The sequence below is a fragment of the Kryptolebias marmoratus genome, linkage group LG8 (assembly GCF_001649575.2).
Source record: "Kryptolebias marmoratus isolate JLee-2015 linkage group LG8, ASM164957v2, whole genome shotgun sequence".
Taxonomy (NCBI): Eukaryota; Metazoa; Chordata; class Actinopteri; order Cyprinodontiformes; family Rivulidae; genus Kryptolebias; species Kryptolebias marmoratus.
This window is the reverse complement of record NC_051437.1, coordinates 18,997,850-19,015,832: the sequence shown is the minus strand read 5'-3', so window position 1 is coordinate 19,015,832 and position 17,983 is coordinate 18,997,850. Positions and strand designations below refer to the sequence as shown.

At 39.5% G+C, this 17,983-nt stretch overlaps 1 protein-coding gene across 1 annotated transcript; it reads left to right on the top strand.

Annotated features, from left to right (window-relative positions):
- The first annotated feature begins 944 nt into the window (after nt 1-944).
- On the top strand, nt 945-17,818 carry sort1b (sortilin 1b). The gene is made up of 20 exons (XM_017417855.3): nt 945-1,549; nt 3,753-3,812; nt 3,952-4,025; nt 4,105-4,207; nt 4,324-4,485; nt 5,467-5,540; nt 6,361-6,410; nt 6,669-6,796; nt 8,185-8,329; nt 8,864-9,019; nt 10,291-10,397; nt 10,531-10,633; nt 10,724-10,895; nt 11,583-11,773; nt 11,872-12,061; nt 12,325-12,441; nt 13,720-13,828; nt 13,919-14,031; nt 14,164-14,293; nt 15,800-17,818. The coding sequence occupies exons 1-20, from the start codon at nt 1,292-1,294 to the stop codon at nt 15,812-15,814; spliced, it is 2,457 nt and encodes an 818-aa protein (XP_017273344.1). The 5' UTR covers nt 945-1,291; the 3' UTR covers nt 15,815-17,818.
- Nucleotides 17,819-17,983: the final 165 nt, after the last annotated feature.

Here is a 17,983-nt window from a genome sequence, read left to right as displayed (position 1 = left end):
CTAAACAGGTGGGTTTTAAGTTGAGATTTAACGGCACCCAGTGTTTCAGCTGTTTTACAGTTTTCTGGAAGTTTGTTCCAAATTTGTGGTGCATAGAAACTGAAAGCTGCTTCTCCTCGTTTGGTTCTGGTTCTGGGGATGCAGAGCAGTCCAGAAGCAGAAGATTCACTAAACAGATGGCACGTCACACCTGTTAAGATTATTTTATTGCATTTTCAGTTTAAAGCAAAATGCCTTTAAAACAGAACGCGTAACGTGTACAAGACACCATAAAGACTTTAAGATTAAACTCTGGGATATGTCGAAAATTAACATCGACATTAGAGGCAGATTGTCCAAAGAAAATTAGGTTGAAAACATTACATAAAAAAACATTCAGTTTTAACACAAAGTAGAATAAGTTTTGTATTTGGAGCTGAATTCTCTTATTTTTTCTCAAAGAGACACTTTATGTCCTTAACTAGTCAATAAAATGTATTATTAAGTCAATTAGTTTAAGTGACTATTTTTACATTAATGGTATAAAATCATACATCAACATATATTTTACTTTATGGTTGTTTAAACCTTAAAAATCAAAATTTCAGAGAATTATTGCAGCTTTTTATAACTAAACCACCTATAACATTGGAGTCACAGAAGAAAGTATTTATAAAGCTAAACTGTAATTTTACTGCTAGTTTTAGTCTAGATAGCATAGTTAGCCTTCATGAGTTTATTTTTTTAAAAAAGGTATTTGGTCCTTTTTTTGTTTTTAAATGAAGTTTTGACGGATATTTTATCGCTCAACCTATCCTACAAAGTCTTTGACAGCTTCTGTCTTGGCCACGCCTTGTTTATAATTTGCCCAATAGGAATCGCGGAAAAGCGGACCCGGATGTCTAATCGGCCAATCACAGCGGACCTCTCTGAACTGAGCGCTATTACCTGCGGGCACCGTCTCCATCCTAGCTACAGTGGCCCATGTTGGCTAAGGTGTAGCAGCGATACTAGTAGTTGCTGAAGACGCCGCCTAATTTGGAATAATTTGTGTGTTGTTGTTGGTTTTTTTTATATTTATTTTTTCGTGAAATAGAAGGAGCGTAAAGCACGCTTATTGTTTTAAAGCCCAAGCTGTCAGGACTTACTGTACTGTTGTTGGTGTCTCCGTTGCTGCACCAGCGACCTTCAGTTTCTATACAAGACTAGCATAAACAAAGACTCGTTTCGAGGGCTTTTGTTTTAGATTTTTTTTATTCTTATTACTGTTGTTTGGAGGGGCTGAGCTTGCCACTTTCGCCCGCAGGGGAGAATGGGACCTTTGGTTCTTCTGCTGGTTTCTCTCTGCACTTTCTCCGCCGCCTCGGACTTCCGGCCGGGCTCCGAGCCGCTCGGACGCTCGGTCTTCGTGAGGCGTTCAAGTACCGACGGGGGAGCCGCGGGGATCGCCAAGAGGTCCTTGGCTGCGTTGCCGAACCGCAGGGTACGGAGAAGCAGCGCCGAGCAGCAGGAGGAGTCCTGCCGACAGCACCAAGGATTTAAGACCAAGCTGGACGCCAACACCCACGATGTAAGTTACCTTCTGCAGGTCCAGTTTCACATTCAGGGAGGAGGAGGAGGAGGAAGGTGCGCAGGTGCTAAACCACCACCAGGTGCGGGCCTAAATCTACTGCCCAGGAAAAAAGTTTCCTCCCACCTGCTAAGATGAGTTATTTCCTCAAAGCACACCGGACAGTCTGAAGTAAATCCTCTCTCGGACACGGTTTACTGCAGGCTCAGGTTGGTAAAACTCCTGCAGCCCAGAAACCTGTTCACCTCCATGAGAAGAGGCGTCCAAACTGCGGCCCGCGGGCCGGCTTCGAGCAAGCTGATGCAGATTTTTGTTGCAAATATATTTGAACACTTTTAGGTCCAAAAAAAAGCCTGATGGAAATCTCGTAAAATGTGCAACGTTAATTACAATACAGGTTGTTTGTCTTTAAAACAACTGCGTTTATTTATTTCCAGTTTTATGGTTTAAAAAAAGAGGACCACTAACCTTTTATAGACTTTCACTAAAGAGTAGACTTTGCTAACTACAGCAAGCGTTTTTAAAGAAAAGATTAAGTCATTTACATACTCTTTGATCACATTTACTTGTAAGTATATAAGTTCTTTCAGCTCTTCAGGGGTTGCCACAAAATCACACGAACGATTTGGCAATTGTTTTACGCCGGATGCCCTTCTTGCCTCAACCCGGGCTTGAACCTGCAACCTCAGAATTATATGACCGCAGCACTGACCACTGAGTCACCGCAGCCCCAAATGTCCCTTAAAAACATCCTGTGAATCAGTTTTAGCTGCCCACAGACAGGCTGTCCACCGTCGCGGGGGTCCAGAGGATTTTTGATGTAAAAACTCTCAGGTGGGGTTTGAGCTGCGAGCCAACAAAAGTTTCACTTAAGGGGTTTACTGCCAGGCAACACGACTACTTTTCAGTGACAGCTTTTGAAGAAGTGACTCATGTTACGCTTAAAATGTATTTTTCAAAAACAAAAAAGAACAAAAGACCCAACAAATCCAGGAACTCAGTGCTCTTCTTTTAGCGAGGTAAACGTTTGTCAGCCTTTTTATGTTTAGCTTAATAATTAGCTCACTTTTGTCCTTTCGCTAAAATACTGTGTTTATGTTGTTCTTGAGTTTAAAAGTGAGAAAATAAATGTCACAAAGATATCAATTTCAGAACATTTCTTTTTTAAAATCAAAAAAATTCAGATTTTGTGGCCCGCGACTGCTTTTAACTTGAGAATTTTGGCTCGAGTGTCAAGTATTTTGGGCACAACCACGTTGAAGGCTGTGACCCGTGTAGTTTTCTAGTCAGGCATGTAAACAATCGTCCCACTTCACTGAGGCATAAAGTGCCCGACTGATTGTTGACAGGAAAATTGGCTCAGGGGGAATTCATGTGACTGGCGGTGTGGTAGATAATTAGTAGTTTAAAAAAAAAAAAGTAAAACCAGGAAGTCCTTTTTGGCAACAGAGCGTACAGTGTTGTCTTTTTTTCCCTCTTTTTATGAGCACAAAGAACACTGTTTACATGGCTTATAACATATCGTACTTGCCACAAACAAACAAATTTTATGAAAATCCTGTGCTGCTTATTTGTCTAGCTCCTCTCTGCCATGTGACCAACTTTGCATTGCACTCTTTGTACACTCGGCCCCGGTAATCTCAGGTCGAGAAAGTTCCCAGAATCCCTTTTTTTTTTTTTTTTTCAGAAGTTATTCCTTCAGGTCCCACCGACACAAGCTCAGCTTACAGGATGAGCTGCTGGGAATAATGGGCCACCAAAATGTTGTTAAAGAAGTTTTACGCCTGTAGATGTTGCAGATCTCTCTGTCGGATAACCAAAGCGAAAGTTGTTGTTGTTTGTCCGAGCCATGCCGATGGCTCGATTTAATTTGCACAAAACTCAAGTCTGTAAACAAATCCTTCTGAGCTTCGGTAATTGCGCTCCGAATATGGCTGAGAGCAAGTGGTTTGAATTCTTACGTGATTGTTTGGGATGATAGGGCGGTTTCAGTTTGTACAGCGCTCTTCGTTGTCTTTATTTTTAGACTTGTACAGAAGGTTTCACTTCCAATTAAAGCAAAAATACACTGTTTGGAGGGATTGCATCATGTATTTCAGCTGCACTTGATTCAAACGCTGCTAGGAGGCTTATATGTTTAATTGCTTTTGTGTTTTACAGATTTAAATGTGCATGTTTTTTTTTTTTTTCCTGTGTCCCTCAGTATTCGTTTAATGACCTGAGTGGTTCGGTGTCTCTGGCCTGGGTTGGAGATGGCACCGGGGTGAGTGTCATACCTTTCCAACATGGCTGATTTATTCACCGCAGGCATCACATAATCAGTTTCCTCCCATCGAGATGCACAGTAGTTCTGTAAATAAGTGCTCCCCTTTATTTGAAGTGAAACCTTTACTCCCCCACAGGTCATCTTGGCTTTGACAACCTTTCAGGTGCCCTTCTTCATGATACGGTTCGGGCAGTCCAAACTCTACCGAAGGTAAGTTTCACGCTTTAGAAGAAGCTTGCAGCTCGTGTCGTATTTGCGACTCATTCTGTTTCAACCACCCGTCTGCCAGTGAGAACTACGGGAAGTCCTTTTCAGACGTGACCGACCTGATCAACAGCACCTTCATCAGATCAGAGCTTGGCATGGCGATCGATTCTGAGAATTCAGGCAAAGTGAGCCACGCCCACTTTAATTATTCGCCCCCGTTTTAGCTCGTAACGTCTTTTTGTGGTTTCACAATCAATGCCACGCTGCTACGTGAAGAAACTCACGGCTGTTTGTCTTTCAGGTGATCCTGACAGCTGAAGTCTCTGGAAGTGAGAAGCCTCTCATTTTTGTTTCCAAAGATTTTGGAAAAAGCTTCACCCAAAGAGATTTGCCTTTCAGCCCATTGATGCAAATCTCATACAACCCTGAGGACTCAGATGTGCTGCTGGCTCTCAGCACCAGTGTAAGTCGTGAACACACTGTGTGCGAAAGAAACGAGTTTGAATGTGGAATTATTTAAAGGCCCTTTTTATGTGTGGACTCATATATCAAGTCAAAACAAAGAGATTCAATCTCTTGTTTTGTTTTGATGGATATTGGTTTTTTTTTTTTTCTTTTGAAAATGTTCAAATATACTAGACAATTTCTAAAATGTTACAGTAATTTGGGAGCTTTTTAACAAATAAAATCCACTTTAACAGAGCTGAAGGGTTTCATGAAGCAGTTTAGCAGTTCAGTTCTGACGTCAACATCATGCTTTAGTTTTATAAACTATTTTGGAAGAAGCAAATTAAAAAGTAACATTTTCTGCAAAAATGCAACGTGAACACTGAGTGCTGAGTTAAGCTGAGGATGCAGAAACTGAGTTGGTAAAGCTAAAAGTAGCAAAATGATAGCCAGAAGCTAAAAGTAGCAAAAGGCTAGCTAAAAGCTAAAGTAGCAGAAGATTAGTTAAAAATATCAGAAGACAAAGTTAGAGCATGTATGCTGAAGCCAAATTAACATAAAATAAATGTTTTTGAAGGAACTGAAGAGATCTGGGTGTATTTTCTAAAACAGGACTTTGTCATCATAAAACATGTGGCCTTGAATCTGCAGATATGCACTGTTCTGTAAAAGAACCAATAATAGGATGTTTGAAGTAACAGTGATAATAAAAAGGAAATATTTATGATCTGTAGCCATGTGTTTTCCCTGTTTTCCCAGTATCTGACTCAAATCTACAAACGTAGCATCGCGTTTTATAAATAATTTGTGCAAAGTGACAAAACCTCTGGCATGGAAGGCGGTGGGTGATATTCAGTCCGTCAAGGTTTTGTGTTTTCGCAGTGTTTGTTTATTAACGTGGCTGAGGCGTTTATGAGCGGGCCTAGGTGAACTCTGCGAAGAGTGGTTCGACTTTCCACCATCCCGTGAGTTAATGTTTGTTTTGTTTCTTTTTCAGAACGAACTGTGGCTTTCTCAAGATCTCGGTACTACCTGGAAGAAGATCCACGACATGGTGTGTCTGGTGAAATGGTGAGCAGCAGGAATAAGTCGCGCTGCCTGAACATCGTTTTGTTTTCTTGTGAAGCTGCAGCCCCTTTCGTTGTAGTTGTAGTTTGTGCAACTTGCAGTAGGAAATGGTGCCCTTCCTCCTCCTCGTGCTTTGGTTTGTGGTGAAAAAAGCAGCTAAACATGTTCAAACTATAGGCTGTGTGTGGTTTGGACCAGTTCGACATGCTCTAGCTAATCACACATGCTCTCTTTCTGCTGATATCTGAGATGGCAGCTATAGATTCTAACGTGACGTTGCAGCAGAAACCTTCAGAAATGATCCCAGAGGACTGAATGCGATGCTTTAGATGTTGCCAGATATGCAGTAAAACTGGATTGCTTTGTTGGGACTCCTCCGGATATAAATCACTTTGTAGCCACGGTGGCGCGACCTGGTTTTGGTTTCGGTGTTAAAGCAGCAGAATGAAAAGGTTAATGCGTCGGAGAGAACTGCGTTTATAAAACGGGGTTTCTGATGCGGAGCGTTTTGTTCCTGTCTCAGGAGACGCCGATCTGAGCAGGCTGCAGGGAAAGTGGGTCATTTTTTTTTATTTGGGGCTGGAGCGTTCTGAAGCTAAAAAAATATTTAGTCAAGACGGGGCCTGTGTTTAAGATAAGATGGTACTTTTATTGATCTCCAGCTGGGCGAATTCACATGTTACAGCAGCAACAACATAACTGATAAAAAATAAGGAAGAAAAATAGGAAAAATGTGCATATCTTGGAGCAACACAGCATTATGCATCTATTTTACTCACACAACCTTAACAAATTTTTCCAATTCTTTCTTTTTTGCTTTCAGGGGAAGGAAAAACACCATATTCTTTTCCTTTAACAAAAATGGATCTTGCAGTAAGTGACCTGTAACCAAGCAAAACTGAAACATGGGCGACTTCAGCTCACATGTTTTAGATTTTTTATTATGGTCATATAAAAAAATAACATCTTAATAATAAAGGAAGTAATATTAAAGTGTGTTAGAATAACAGTTTGTACCAATAAAAGCAGAGCATTCATCATCTGGATTCAGCCCCATTCTAGTGTCGGCTGCACATAAATGTTTAAATACGAATGTTGTTTCTTTATTTCTAAGCTTCCTGTGTGTTTCAGATGATCGAGGATTGTTAGAACTGAAGAGAACGACAGATTATGGTCAAACCACCAAAACTGTAGCCAATAAGGTCTTCTCTTTCGGCCTGGGTGGACGCTTCCTCTTTGCCTCAGTAATGACAGGAAAGGTCAGTATCAGAAAACTCCATAGAAAACATTTCTAGTTATTTTCTTGAAGCCCGTAGAAAATGTTTAGTCAGTATTGGTACAATTGACCTCGTAGAAAAAGAGAAGTTGGTGTGAAGGAGGAAGCGTAACGCTGCTGATGGAAAGTGACTAAGATGGTGACATGATTGTACATGATGAAATGGTTATTTATATCGCTTCCTTAATACTGTATACATATATGCAGCAAATAGATGCTATATAATCTCATTTATTAAAACAAAATGAGTTAAATGTTAGCACTAGACGTAGAGTATTTTGCATTTGTTTTGTTTTTTTCTTCTGCTTTTCAGTCCAGTACATGACCTTTTTCAGGAGGATGTTTTTGTTTTTTCTTTGTTAAATTATTTACCCGAGTCATTCAGGTGTAACGAGGCTCCTGAACACGAGGAATGAACCAGTGTTGTGTCGACATGTAGACAAATTAGCATAAAAATGTTTTTAAAATTTGTAACAGGAAGCTGGTGACAGAGACATCATTTGTTCCCATGTCTTTAGTCGTATCTTTAAAATGACAGCCAAAAAACAAGTTTACCTTGTAAAATAATATTTTCAACAAAATGATTCCCACTTGTTCACTTTCCTCATTTTTTTTAAACACACACAGTTCAGTCGAAGCCCTCACACTGCGTCAAACCTTCGCTTTGTCGCAGTCTCCCATCCTGAGCAGCACATTGGTGACAGTGGAAAGAAATACTTCCCTTTTTAACAGGAAGAAACCTCCAGCAGAACCAGGCTCAGGATGGGCGGCCATCTTTCTCAACCGGCTGTGGTTAGAGAGGACCGGAACGAGACGCAGGCAGACAGAGAACGACTGGGCTGCACATTTTACTGTCAAGAAGTGGACAGAAAACAGAACAAGCAGCCGAAGTTCAAGGAAAATCTTTGAAAGAGCTTCAGAAATCCTAAAGAACTCGGCGCCACTTTAAAAGGGTTCAAGAAAGTCTGGCTGCTTGGAAGCAAAGAAGAAAGAAATTAAAGCGCTGTTTTAACTTTTGCTCAGTGCTTTAAATCTCTCTTTTCTTCAAACAGGAAGCTTTTATGAAATTCCTCTCTGTGTAGTTTACTTTAAAATATAATTACAATCCTCTCAAACTGGAGCTGCACAATATATGACAAATTTATCATCATTGCAGCATCTGTGAGCACAGTATCAATATTTAAAGGACTGCTTGGACTGCAGTAAATCATAGGCTTTTGTGTTTAAAGTACCATTCATCCATATTCTGTGTGCTGATATATTTGGCCAATCTAACAGACTCTAACTGGCCACACCTGGTTTAGATGATGGTGTTGACAGATTGATTTCTTGTTACATCACCCATCTCTCTCTCTTCCTTTCCTGTTTTAGGGGACCCTGAGGAACATCCTGGTCTCAGTGGACCAGGGTGAGTCTTGGAACACGGCTCAGCTGCCGCCCGTCGGTCACGAGCAGTTCTACTCCATCCTGGCAGCGAACGACGATATGGTCTTCATGCATGTCGACGAGCCCGGAGGTCAGTCATCTGCACTAATCTTTACCTAAACATCCGTCCATCATCTTTACCCACTTTCTCCTTTACGTGTGCCTGGTGCCTGGACAGGTCGTGAGTCCATCATAGGGACACATGGAGACAAATGAGACAATCACCCATTCATTCTCTCGCTCACATCGAGGGACAGTTTAGAGTTTGTTTACCTATACAGTGAAACAATATTGGCGTTTACTGAGGATGTGGTCTTCATGCATGCAGCAACAGTAAAGAGTCTAATGAAAAGAGTTTTCTTGTTTTAGATTCTAAAAGATTCAAATTTGTGCTCTGATTTTCACGTTTTGCACATTTGGCTTGTAATAATGACTGAAACACCAATTTCTTATTATGCACAGATTCAACTACAGCCCCTTTTTTTGTGCTACCGTTCTCCCTTTGCACACAGCTCTGTTCACGAATTGCCTTTTTATCTAGTTCCTCACTTTTTACCTTTTTATAATAAATATAAAATCATTTCAGTGTCTTTGACTAAAACACCTTGTGTGTTCCTGTCCACAGATACGGGCTTTGGCACAATTTACGTCTCAGATGACCGAGGCACCGTGTACTCCAAGTCACTGGAGCGTCACCTTTACACCACCACGGGGGGAGACACAGACTTCACTAACGTCACCTCCCTGCGAGGAGTTTTCATCGCCAGTATCTTGGCTGAAGGTAGCTCTGTTTGTGCTTAGATAATGGCAAACAAAACACACACAAAAACGCCAACACCTGGGCTCAGATTTCCTTTAAAAACACACCCACGCCTATGAGTTCTCCATTACATACCAGTAGAAGGGTGTGAAGTAAATATTTCATTAGTTGTTCAGTGTTAAATGTGATGTCATGCTGAAGCAGGCGACTGGAGCAGAAAAAGATTTGATCTGCCTCACAGCTTTGAGCAAGAATCTACTTGAGTTAATGTAAAGATGCAGCTTCAATCAGCAGGTTACTGGAATCTGTCGATATTCAGCTTGATCAGTCAATTTAACAACAAATAAGAGGGTTTTCTCTTTTTTTTTAATCCCAAAATATTATTTTGTACACTGCTGTATTTTATTCTAATTAAAGTTCTTAAAGAAAGAAAGAAATATTTACTATACCTATGATTATAGATTATTTTTTATGTTTTGAAATGTGCAAAAAATGAACAAATGTTAAAGAATATCTGGGTCTGTAAAGGAGATGGATTGTAAATATTTTTTTTTGTACAGATCTTTGTTCAGTAAACTGGAGGATGACAGATGTAAAAAGCTCTGTTTTATGATGCTTTTTGGAGAAAATATAAAGGTTCTTAGTGCAAACATCTGTGGCAAAATTAGTCTTAATTAAGGAATTTTTTTTTTTTTTTGAGTTATTATAATTTTTTCAGTTCTCAGTCTCGAAAGCTCTAGAAGTAGTCTATTGAAATTTGGCAATTTATCACCTAGCCATCAAAAAGCAATTTTTGTTACCAAGAGTACCGGCTTTAAAATGTGATTTTAATCGATTTGGAATAATGCCGTTGAGAACTTGGAGCCTCATATTTCAAAAGGAGAATCCCCAGTCAAAACTCGGTCCATTTCAAAGGAAAGTAATTGAGTTAAAATTAAAAGACTTATTTCTGATGACATAGCTGTAATAACCTTCGATTTGAAGGTAGATTAAGATTATTTCAGTGAGTGGGATCACTAGGTGGTGTCTTTACAGCAAAAGTCTATCTTTTCTCTTTTCCTGCATTCATTCTGATTCATTTGGTCACATTTTTTTAAACACTTTTTTACTTTATATATTATCTTTTACTTAAATCAATAAATAGATTAAACCTATATTTCATTTGTTGTGAATTATATTTCTTAGAGAATAAAATAGAAAAAATTAGTTCTGAGCTGTGTATTTTGTTGTTTTTTCTTTTTCAATCCCTGTTTGTGGTTTGTCCTTGAGCTGCCTGTAAATGTTGCTTTCAGATAACTCTGTGCAGTCTGTGGTGTCCTTTGACCAGGGAGGGGAATGGGTTCCTCTGAGGAAACCTGTCAACACCAAGTGTGACGCAACAGTCCTGGATCCCGACAAGGTAAAACCACAGGAAAGAAGCTGCTGCCGGGGTCCGGCGAAGCTCAAACAGCCTGGAAAATAATTGTGCACGTCTTTAAGGTCGACACTAGAAGCAACCTGACGATGAACTGTGTTTGTGTGTTTATCTACAGTGCAGTCTGCACATCCATGCAGCTTACAGCATCGCGATGAAGCTAAAAGTCCCCATGCTGCCTCTGTCTGAGCCAAACGCCGTGGGTCTCATCCTAGCTCATGGTAATCACGCCAACATTGCTGCGCCTGCGGGGTTTTTATATTAAAGGTGGTTTCTCCTCGCCTGGTGAACACATTGAATCGTTTTAACAGGCAGCGTTGGGGATGCTATCTCGGTGATCCGGTCCGATGTGTACGTGTCTGACGACGGCGGCTACAGTTGGATTAAAGCGCTCGATGGGCCGCATCATTACGCCATCCTGGACTCCGGAGGACTGCTGGTGGCCGTGGAGGAGAGGAGCTCTGAGCTCGTCAACCAGATCAAGTGAGTTGGAGGCATGTGAAGTACACGATGTGCTGATTTTCTTTAAAGCTGTGACTTAAAAGTCACTACAGCTAAACAGACTTGATCGTTATACCTGGTGTTACTAATAATAGTTGAAAATAAACACCAGAACCAAAAACCTTTGGAAAAGCAGCGTGCATTCCCAGAACTTCAGTTTAGATTGATTTTAAAAAATGTTGGTTCTGTTTGATAAGTTCAGTCTTAAAAACCATAAACAAACATAGAATTTGCCTTTTTTTAAGTGTGAGTTACAGTGGAAGAAGAAAAATAAAGCATGGGAACATATTTGTGTTTCTGAACTTTATTCCTGCCCTATTTTTTCTAAAAAAATAAAATAAAATAAAATAAGAATCAGTAACATTATTGCACATATGTGACCCGTGATGGCAAAATGAGAGGGAATGAGCAGAGGCTGCTGTGCAAAAAATGTCTAAATATTGATTTTTGATTTTATCTATTTATTTATCTTTGTCGTAATTGAAATGCTGGACATCTTGTCTGATTCTGTTTTAGTTTTCTTACTTTGTGATTTTGACAGATGATAAAACCTGTTCAAATACTGATGACAGCAGGAATATACTGTAAATTATCGAAACAATAACAGAGTTCATCAGTTTCTTGGCATTATGTTGATCTTTTTTTCTTTTTTCCTTGACGTCCTGCCAGATTTTCCACTGATGAAGGACAGTGTTGGAGCGTGTACAACTTCACGTCGGACCCAATCTTCTTCACTGGGCTGGCATCAGAACCAGGAGCTCGCTCCATGAACGTCAGCATCTGGGGCTACAGAGAAGAGATCTTTAGCCAGTACTGGGTCTCCTTCACCATCGACTTCAGGGAGCTTCTCACCAGAGACTGTACGTGATGTAATAACATATAATTTCTGCTGTCAGGGAATGAACGTTTGTCTCCATGTTTTGATCACTTTTAAGCGTCCGCTCCCTGATGTTTCTAGGTGACAGCAATGATTACGTGCAGTGGTTGGCCCATTCCGACGACATCAGTGACCCGCAGGACGGCTGCATGCTGGGTTATAAGGAGAAGTTCCTGCGCCTCAAAAAGGACTCTGTTTGCTGGAATGGACGGGATTATAAAATCAACACACAGCCAACTCCCTGCCAGTGCACCCTGGATGACTTCCTGTGGTAAGAGCACTGATCACAGTCAGCCTCATGCTTATTCTTTTCTAAAGAGAAATGGATCTAATTTAAACATTTTTATTGATTGTGGAGTTAATTTGAGCTCAACTCAAACATTTTAAATGGAAAAAAGTGATTTGTGGCTTTAAAATTAAACTTAAACCGTTTTAAGAACCAAACCAAACAGCCAAATAATTCCAGAAACAGAAAACGTAGATTACATCCGCCAAACCTGCATACTATCATGGCTTTTTTTTGACTCTTTGCAGCGATTTTGGATATTACCGTAAAGAGAACAGTTCGAAGTGTGAGGAGCAGCCGGACCTGAAGGACAAAATGTTGGAGTTCTGTTTGCACGGCGAAGAGGAAAAACTGATAACCAGTGGGTAAGGACCTGCGCTGAAATGCAAAGGATCGTTAGACTTACGTTACTGAAAAACACGGATCAGGAAAGCCAGAACGACGACAAAAAACCTTTTAGTACTTCGATCTGTCGAGTACAACTTTGGAACTGTCTCTGTGTGGAAACGCAGGAATGTCCAAACATTTTCAAGCTTAAAAAAAGATTTAAAGACATTAAAATCAAACAGTATTTAGCTGAGAGACTGATTCATTCATAGGCCATGTGCATGTGTGAATAATGTTTATATATGTTGTGTGTGGAGGAAAAAAGCAAACGGATCAAGTTGTTTCATGATGAACTATTTGACATAGGTTTAAAAAAAAAAGGATTAAGTGTTTATATAATATACTGTTTAATGGACAATCATGGATACATCAATATGATGAAACAGGTTGATATAAAAACATTGGGGTAGGATTTATTAAGTTTATTCTCCTTTCTGCTCCATTTTGAACATAATATTGGGTTGTTCTTAGAGATGGACTGATTTAAATCGGACAATAGTGATCTTTTTCTTTGTTAATCTGTAATTGGCCATGCCTGTACACACTTAGTCAAATACCAAGTAGGTAAATGAAGATGCAGCAGCAGCAGCTGCTACAACCGGATCTCTGTAGCCCACAGTTTAGTTCACGTGAGAATGCTCTATATTATTTTTTAAGTTCTTCTAAGGGTTGTTAAATGTAGATGTATTAAAGCTATGCAACTATTCCTATATTTGTTTAAATAAAAATGATAAAAAAAATAAATAAAATCATATATCAGCCATCAGCTGCCCTGAAACTTTGTCAAACTCTAGTTGTTCTGTTGTAAACTGTGTATAACTTCTATTATTTATTTGTTTTTCCTTTCTGTTTATTAAGTTCGAAGTAAAACTAAAGTGAAATGACAGAGTAAAGCTCTGTGTCAAACGAAGAGCAGACGAGTTTGTAGAATGAGGAAGTCATCATCACGCAGTTAGAGGAAGCAGATCAGCGCCGTTGCAAACGTGAATGCAGACCAAATGGAAACTTTTGGCGTTTTATTAACGTAATAAACAATGCACACCCATTAGGCTAGTTTGCCTTTACGTAAAGTTGGGATCTTGTTGCTTTTGTACAGATTGATTTTTATATATTAAATTGTGATATTAGCTGATACAGACTGAGCTACATATTATCAAAGCAAGGTCAATAATCTCCTAAAATGTTATCATTGTTTAAAAAAACAAAACAAAAACAACAGATGGGCCATAAAAACCATCTGTTTTCTCGATTCGCAGCTACAGAAAAATCCCCGGCGATAAATGCGAGGGAGGAACTGTTCCTGAACGTGAAGAGGTCGACCTCAGACAGAGGTGCGTCAGTGACCAGGTGACCTCAGAGCTGCAGGTCAGTATCTCTGCAAACGACCTAATCGAAATGTTCATTTGATCTGCGATCAGTTTTACAGCCTTGTTTTTTTTCCCCTGTTCTCTACAGGTAGGCGGCCACTCCTCCAAGTCTGCAGCCATTGTGGTCGCAGTCGTCTTCGTCATGCTGCTGAGCATGGCAGCAGGGATAATGTTTGTCAAGAAATACGTCTGCGGTGGCAGGTTAGTGCGCTTCAGCTAATAAATAAAAACCCTTCTACAAGAGGAAACGAGTCTGTCTGATATATATGTATACTTTTGAAGTGTTTCCTTGTGTTTTGCTGTAAATGACAGCGTTATGATTGTCTCCTGCAGGTTTTTGGTCCACAGGTACTCTGTGCTGCAGCAGCATGTCGAGGCCAACGCCACGGACGAGATCGATGAGCCACTGGAGACCGAACACGCTCAGAATGGCAAAATAGTGTTTCACGATGACTCCGACGAGGTACGGTGGACTTCACACAACAGAGAAACGTACCAAAAATAACCTAGTTTTAGGAGGTGCTCTGTTTATTGCAATAAAGGGTAATTAGGATTAATTATTAACACTAACACTGGGAGTGGAGCTGCACAATATATATTAAAAAAAGGATTATAGATCAATATTGTAAAGGACTGCATTAAATCACAAAGACACAAACTGCACGATGTTTCTTCTCTGCCCTAAAAGCTCACAGCTGGTATAGATTGGATGGTAGAGGCCAATAAATTCAAAAGAGACAATTTGAAAAAAGTGCTTATTGTATTTTTATAAATACATTAGTCAATTTATTAAAGACAGAGAAATAAACCTAAAATAAATGTTCTTTCTGAGTTTGTCGCATCAAAGAAATATTGCGTTATAAACCATTAATCAAACACAAAAATTAAACTAAGTTCCAAAATCTTTACTCTCTGCTTTTAGACACTTTGGGGATTTTATTTATTACTGCTGAGAGACAGATCTCAGACCAGCTTAAAAAAAACCAAACATAAACAAAGACAGTAGCTTAGCTAACATTAAAGCAATCACTGTTTTAATCAACTTACTGTCTAAAAATAACATGTTTTCCATGTAAATGTTTGATTTTTATTGTTCTTTTTTTACAGTGACTTTAATGTTCGAGGTCATTGGTTTACAACCTTTACAATCAGAAAAAACATTTCCGTCCTTCACTCAGTAAATAGTTTGTTCAGAGCTGCAAAACCTACTTGAAGATTGAAATAAAGATATCGCAGGTCAATAAAATAATAAATTTTATTCACATATTGCCTAAAACAAGATAGTCTTTTAAATCCATCCTTTCTTATTGTGGTTGTTAATACAAATCTTAACCCAAAAAAGGGTAAAAACAGAAACGACTGGACTTCTGTTCTGTAGCTTAAATCATCTAAATAAATATTGTCCACGCGTGGCCCCAGAGCCACAGATTTCAGGGCCCTGTTCTCGGTCATGGTTGCTCTGCTGCACCTTACAGCTCTGCTGAGCTCTGTCTTCCTGTCTGAACCTCGCGTGGTTGTGACACAAATGTGTGGACAAACACTTGTTGCCTAACGACTCGACCGTTGCTGCTTCAGGAAGATTCTGCAACACGACAGCGTGCTCAAAGTAACAGCCCCGCAGTGTTTAAATGCTCCCAGTTACTGCAGCAGGTAATTATTCTGCTCTCTGTGTCCGGCTCGGGTTAAACTGAGTCAACGGTAACATGAAACAGACTTTAGCTCACTCGGATTCAACCTGAAAGCCCCGAAATCTGACACCAACGATACAAAAGGCAGCTTGGGAAAAGCTGACACTGAATGCAGCTGTTTTCACAAGAAGAAGAAGAAGAATGGTATTTTAGATAATGCAGGTGTAGGTCTGTTTGGTTGCAGAGTTAGGTGTGTGTGTGTGTAAACGCAGCCATGGTGGTGTGTTTGCTCTCCTCTGTTGGTTCTGGCTTCAGTGGTATGTTCTCTTCTGTTTGAACAGGATATGCTTGAATAACAGGCGACACCTGTTACACAACGGAGCTGCAGGTTTCCTGTCCACCTTGTGGCCGGTCGCTGTTCCTGTCACTCTTCTCTCCGGCTACTTCCTCCTTTTATCGCTCGAGTAGAACCAGCAGCACCGGGAGACAGACTCCTCCCCCCTCGTCGCTCTGCTGGGATCCGTGAAGTTTATTGAATGTACGGACGCTTCCTGAGACTTAACGCTGCAGCTGAGGAGAACTCTGGAGGAAGTCGTGTTTATGTTTCTGGCGGTTTATTTAATTAAATGAACTGATGCAGCCCAACTGCTGACAGAGCCAGAGTCACAGGTTTTGAAAGAAAACTGGTTGTATAAATCCTCCTCCTGCTGTTTTCTGTTTCTCCCATCTGCTGGGAAATCACCTGGAAGTCCTCACTTCTCTGGACGATTTGTTCTTATTGTCATGCGCTTGTATATACTTTTTTGTTTTTTCCTTTAACAGTTTTTGCTTTTAATCTGGCGGACAATGGTTAATAATTCTCCCAGATTACTTGAGTCTTAATCCCTACCTTTTTATTGAAATATTTGTTAATGTTTCCCATTTGGCATAAAGATTTAAGGTTTTTAGCTTTACTGATTTGTGAAAGCTCCAACTTCAGTCTGTGCTTGGAATACAAATCTTCAGACTATCAGAATATCTTTTAGCACAAGCAAGAATTTCCTTTTCTAGTAGGTTTGAAAGCAATAACTTGTATTTGGAAAAAAAAAGCATGTTATAGCACAGCACCTCTTACTGTTGTTTGTTTGTTCTGCAGGGGCTTCATTGCACAAAAGAAATAATGCGTGAATGTCCAGAATGGTAAAAATGTGTCTGTTTGAAGACGGAACAGGTTTAAAACTTGGACTGCAGCTTTTACTGCTGAAAGCACAAGGTCCTTTTGTATATTACGAGTAATTTGGTGAACATTTTGATTTCTTAAACATGATCTATTGTGACAGGAGTGAACACTGTAATCATACGGACGTCGAATTTGTAATAATTCCAGCTAGTTTTCTACAAGATATGTAACGTTTGGGTTTTTTTTTTGCAACACTTTGATAAATAACCAAAAGCTAATTTGGTGATGGAAACCTAAAAGCAATGCAGGAAGCTGTTGAATCGTGTAAATGTTGTGTAACATATTTACTGTTGTAGCTTGTTAGGAAATCAGCACCTGGCTTTGGATAAGCTGCAACAGAAGTTGTTTTTTAATTTTCCATCTGACAAATGATCTATAATAACCAGGTTAATGAAGGATTCTTATTGTGTCTTGTACGATGAACTCCTGTTGGTTTTTAAGGACTCGAGTTGACAAGTCTTTCATGTCTTATGGATTCTGTTTTTTTTTTTTAAACATTTATTGCAGTTTTTTGGTCTGTCTGGTGTTTCATACTTTGTTTTTGTGCAGGTTTAATTTATTTATGACTAGCTGGCACAGAGTGCAGTAAACAGGACGAGGTTGTTTAAGTGCCTGGTGTGAAAATCTTACAAGTGGCCAGCGTCCATCGATTGATTATTGGATATTAGCTAACAAAGAACTGGTTTAGTCCATTTTGTCTGACGATCCGGAGTTGCACATCTTGAGCAGTAAATGTCTATTTTATAAGCGCTTCCTTTAAACTTCATGTTACTTTTGAATAATCCTAAAAAGAAAGCAATTTACAATAATGTGGTTAGTCTGTTTTTGCTGAAATTAAAATTATTCTGGCTGAGGCGGTTTTCCGGGGGACTGAACTCAGAGGAAAAACAAAGTGGGTTCAGGTTACTATGTAGCTGCATTACACTGGAAGACACCCGACGAGGTGTATTAAAAGATGCTTTACTGTATTTTGTGAAGGTAATGTTATTTTCCTTACTCCTAGACTGCTGTGTTGATTTTATAAAGTCATCGTGAAAGTTCAGAAAATATAAAAAGGTTCGACTTGACTGCTGTTTCTCATGTCTGTATATTTGATGCAATTTTCTTTGGGTTTGACAATAAATTCATATCTTCCTCTTTTTTTTGATTGCAGTTTTTTTCTTCTCCTGTACATGCTACAAAATGAAACAAAGACTGAATGCATACATACATGAAAAACGTAAATCTATTCCAAGGGAATATATGCTTCATGTGTTTATTTAACCGCATTTTTCAGATTTTAGTACCAAATTCCTATTTTTCCTGT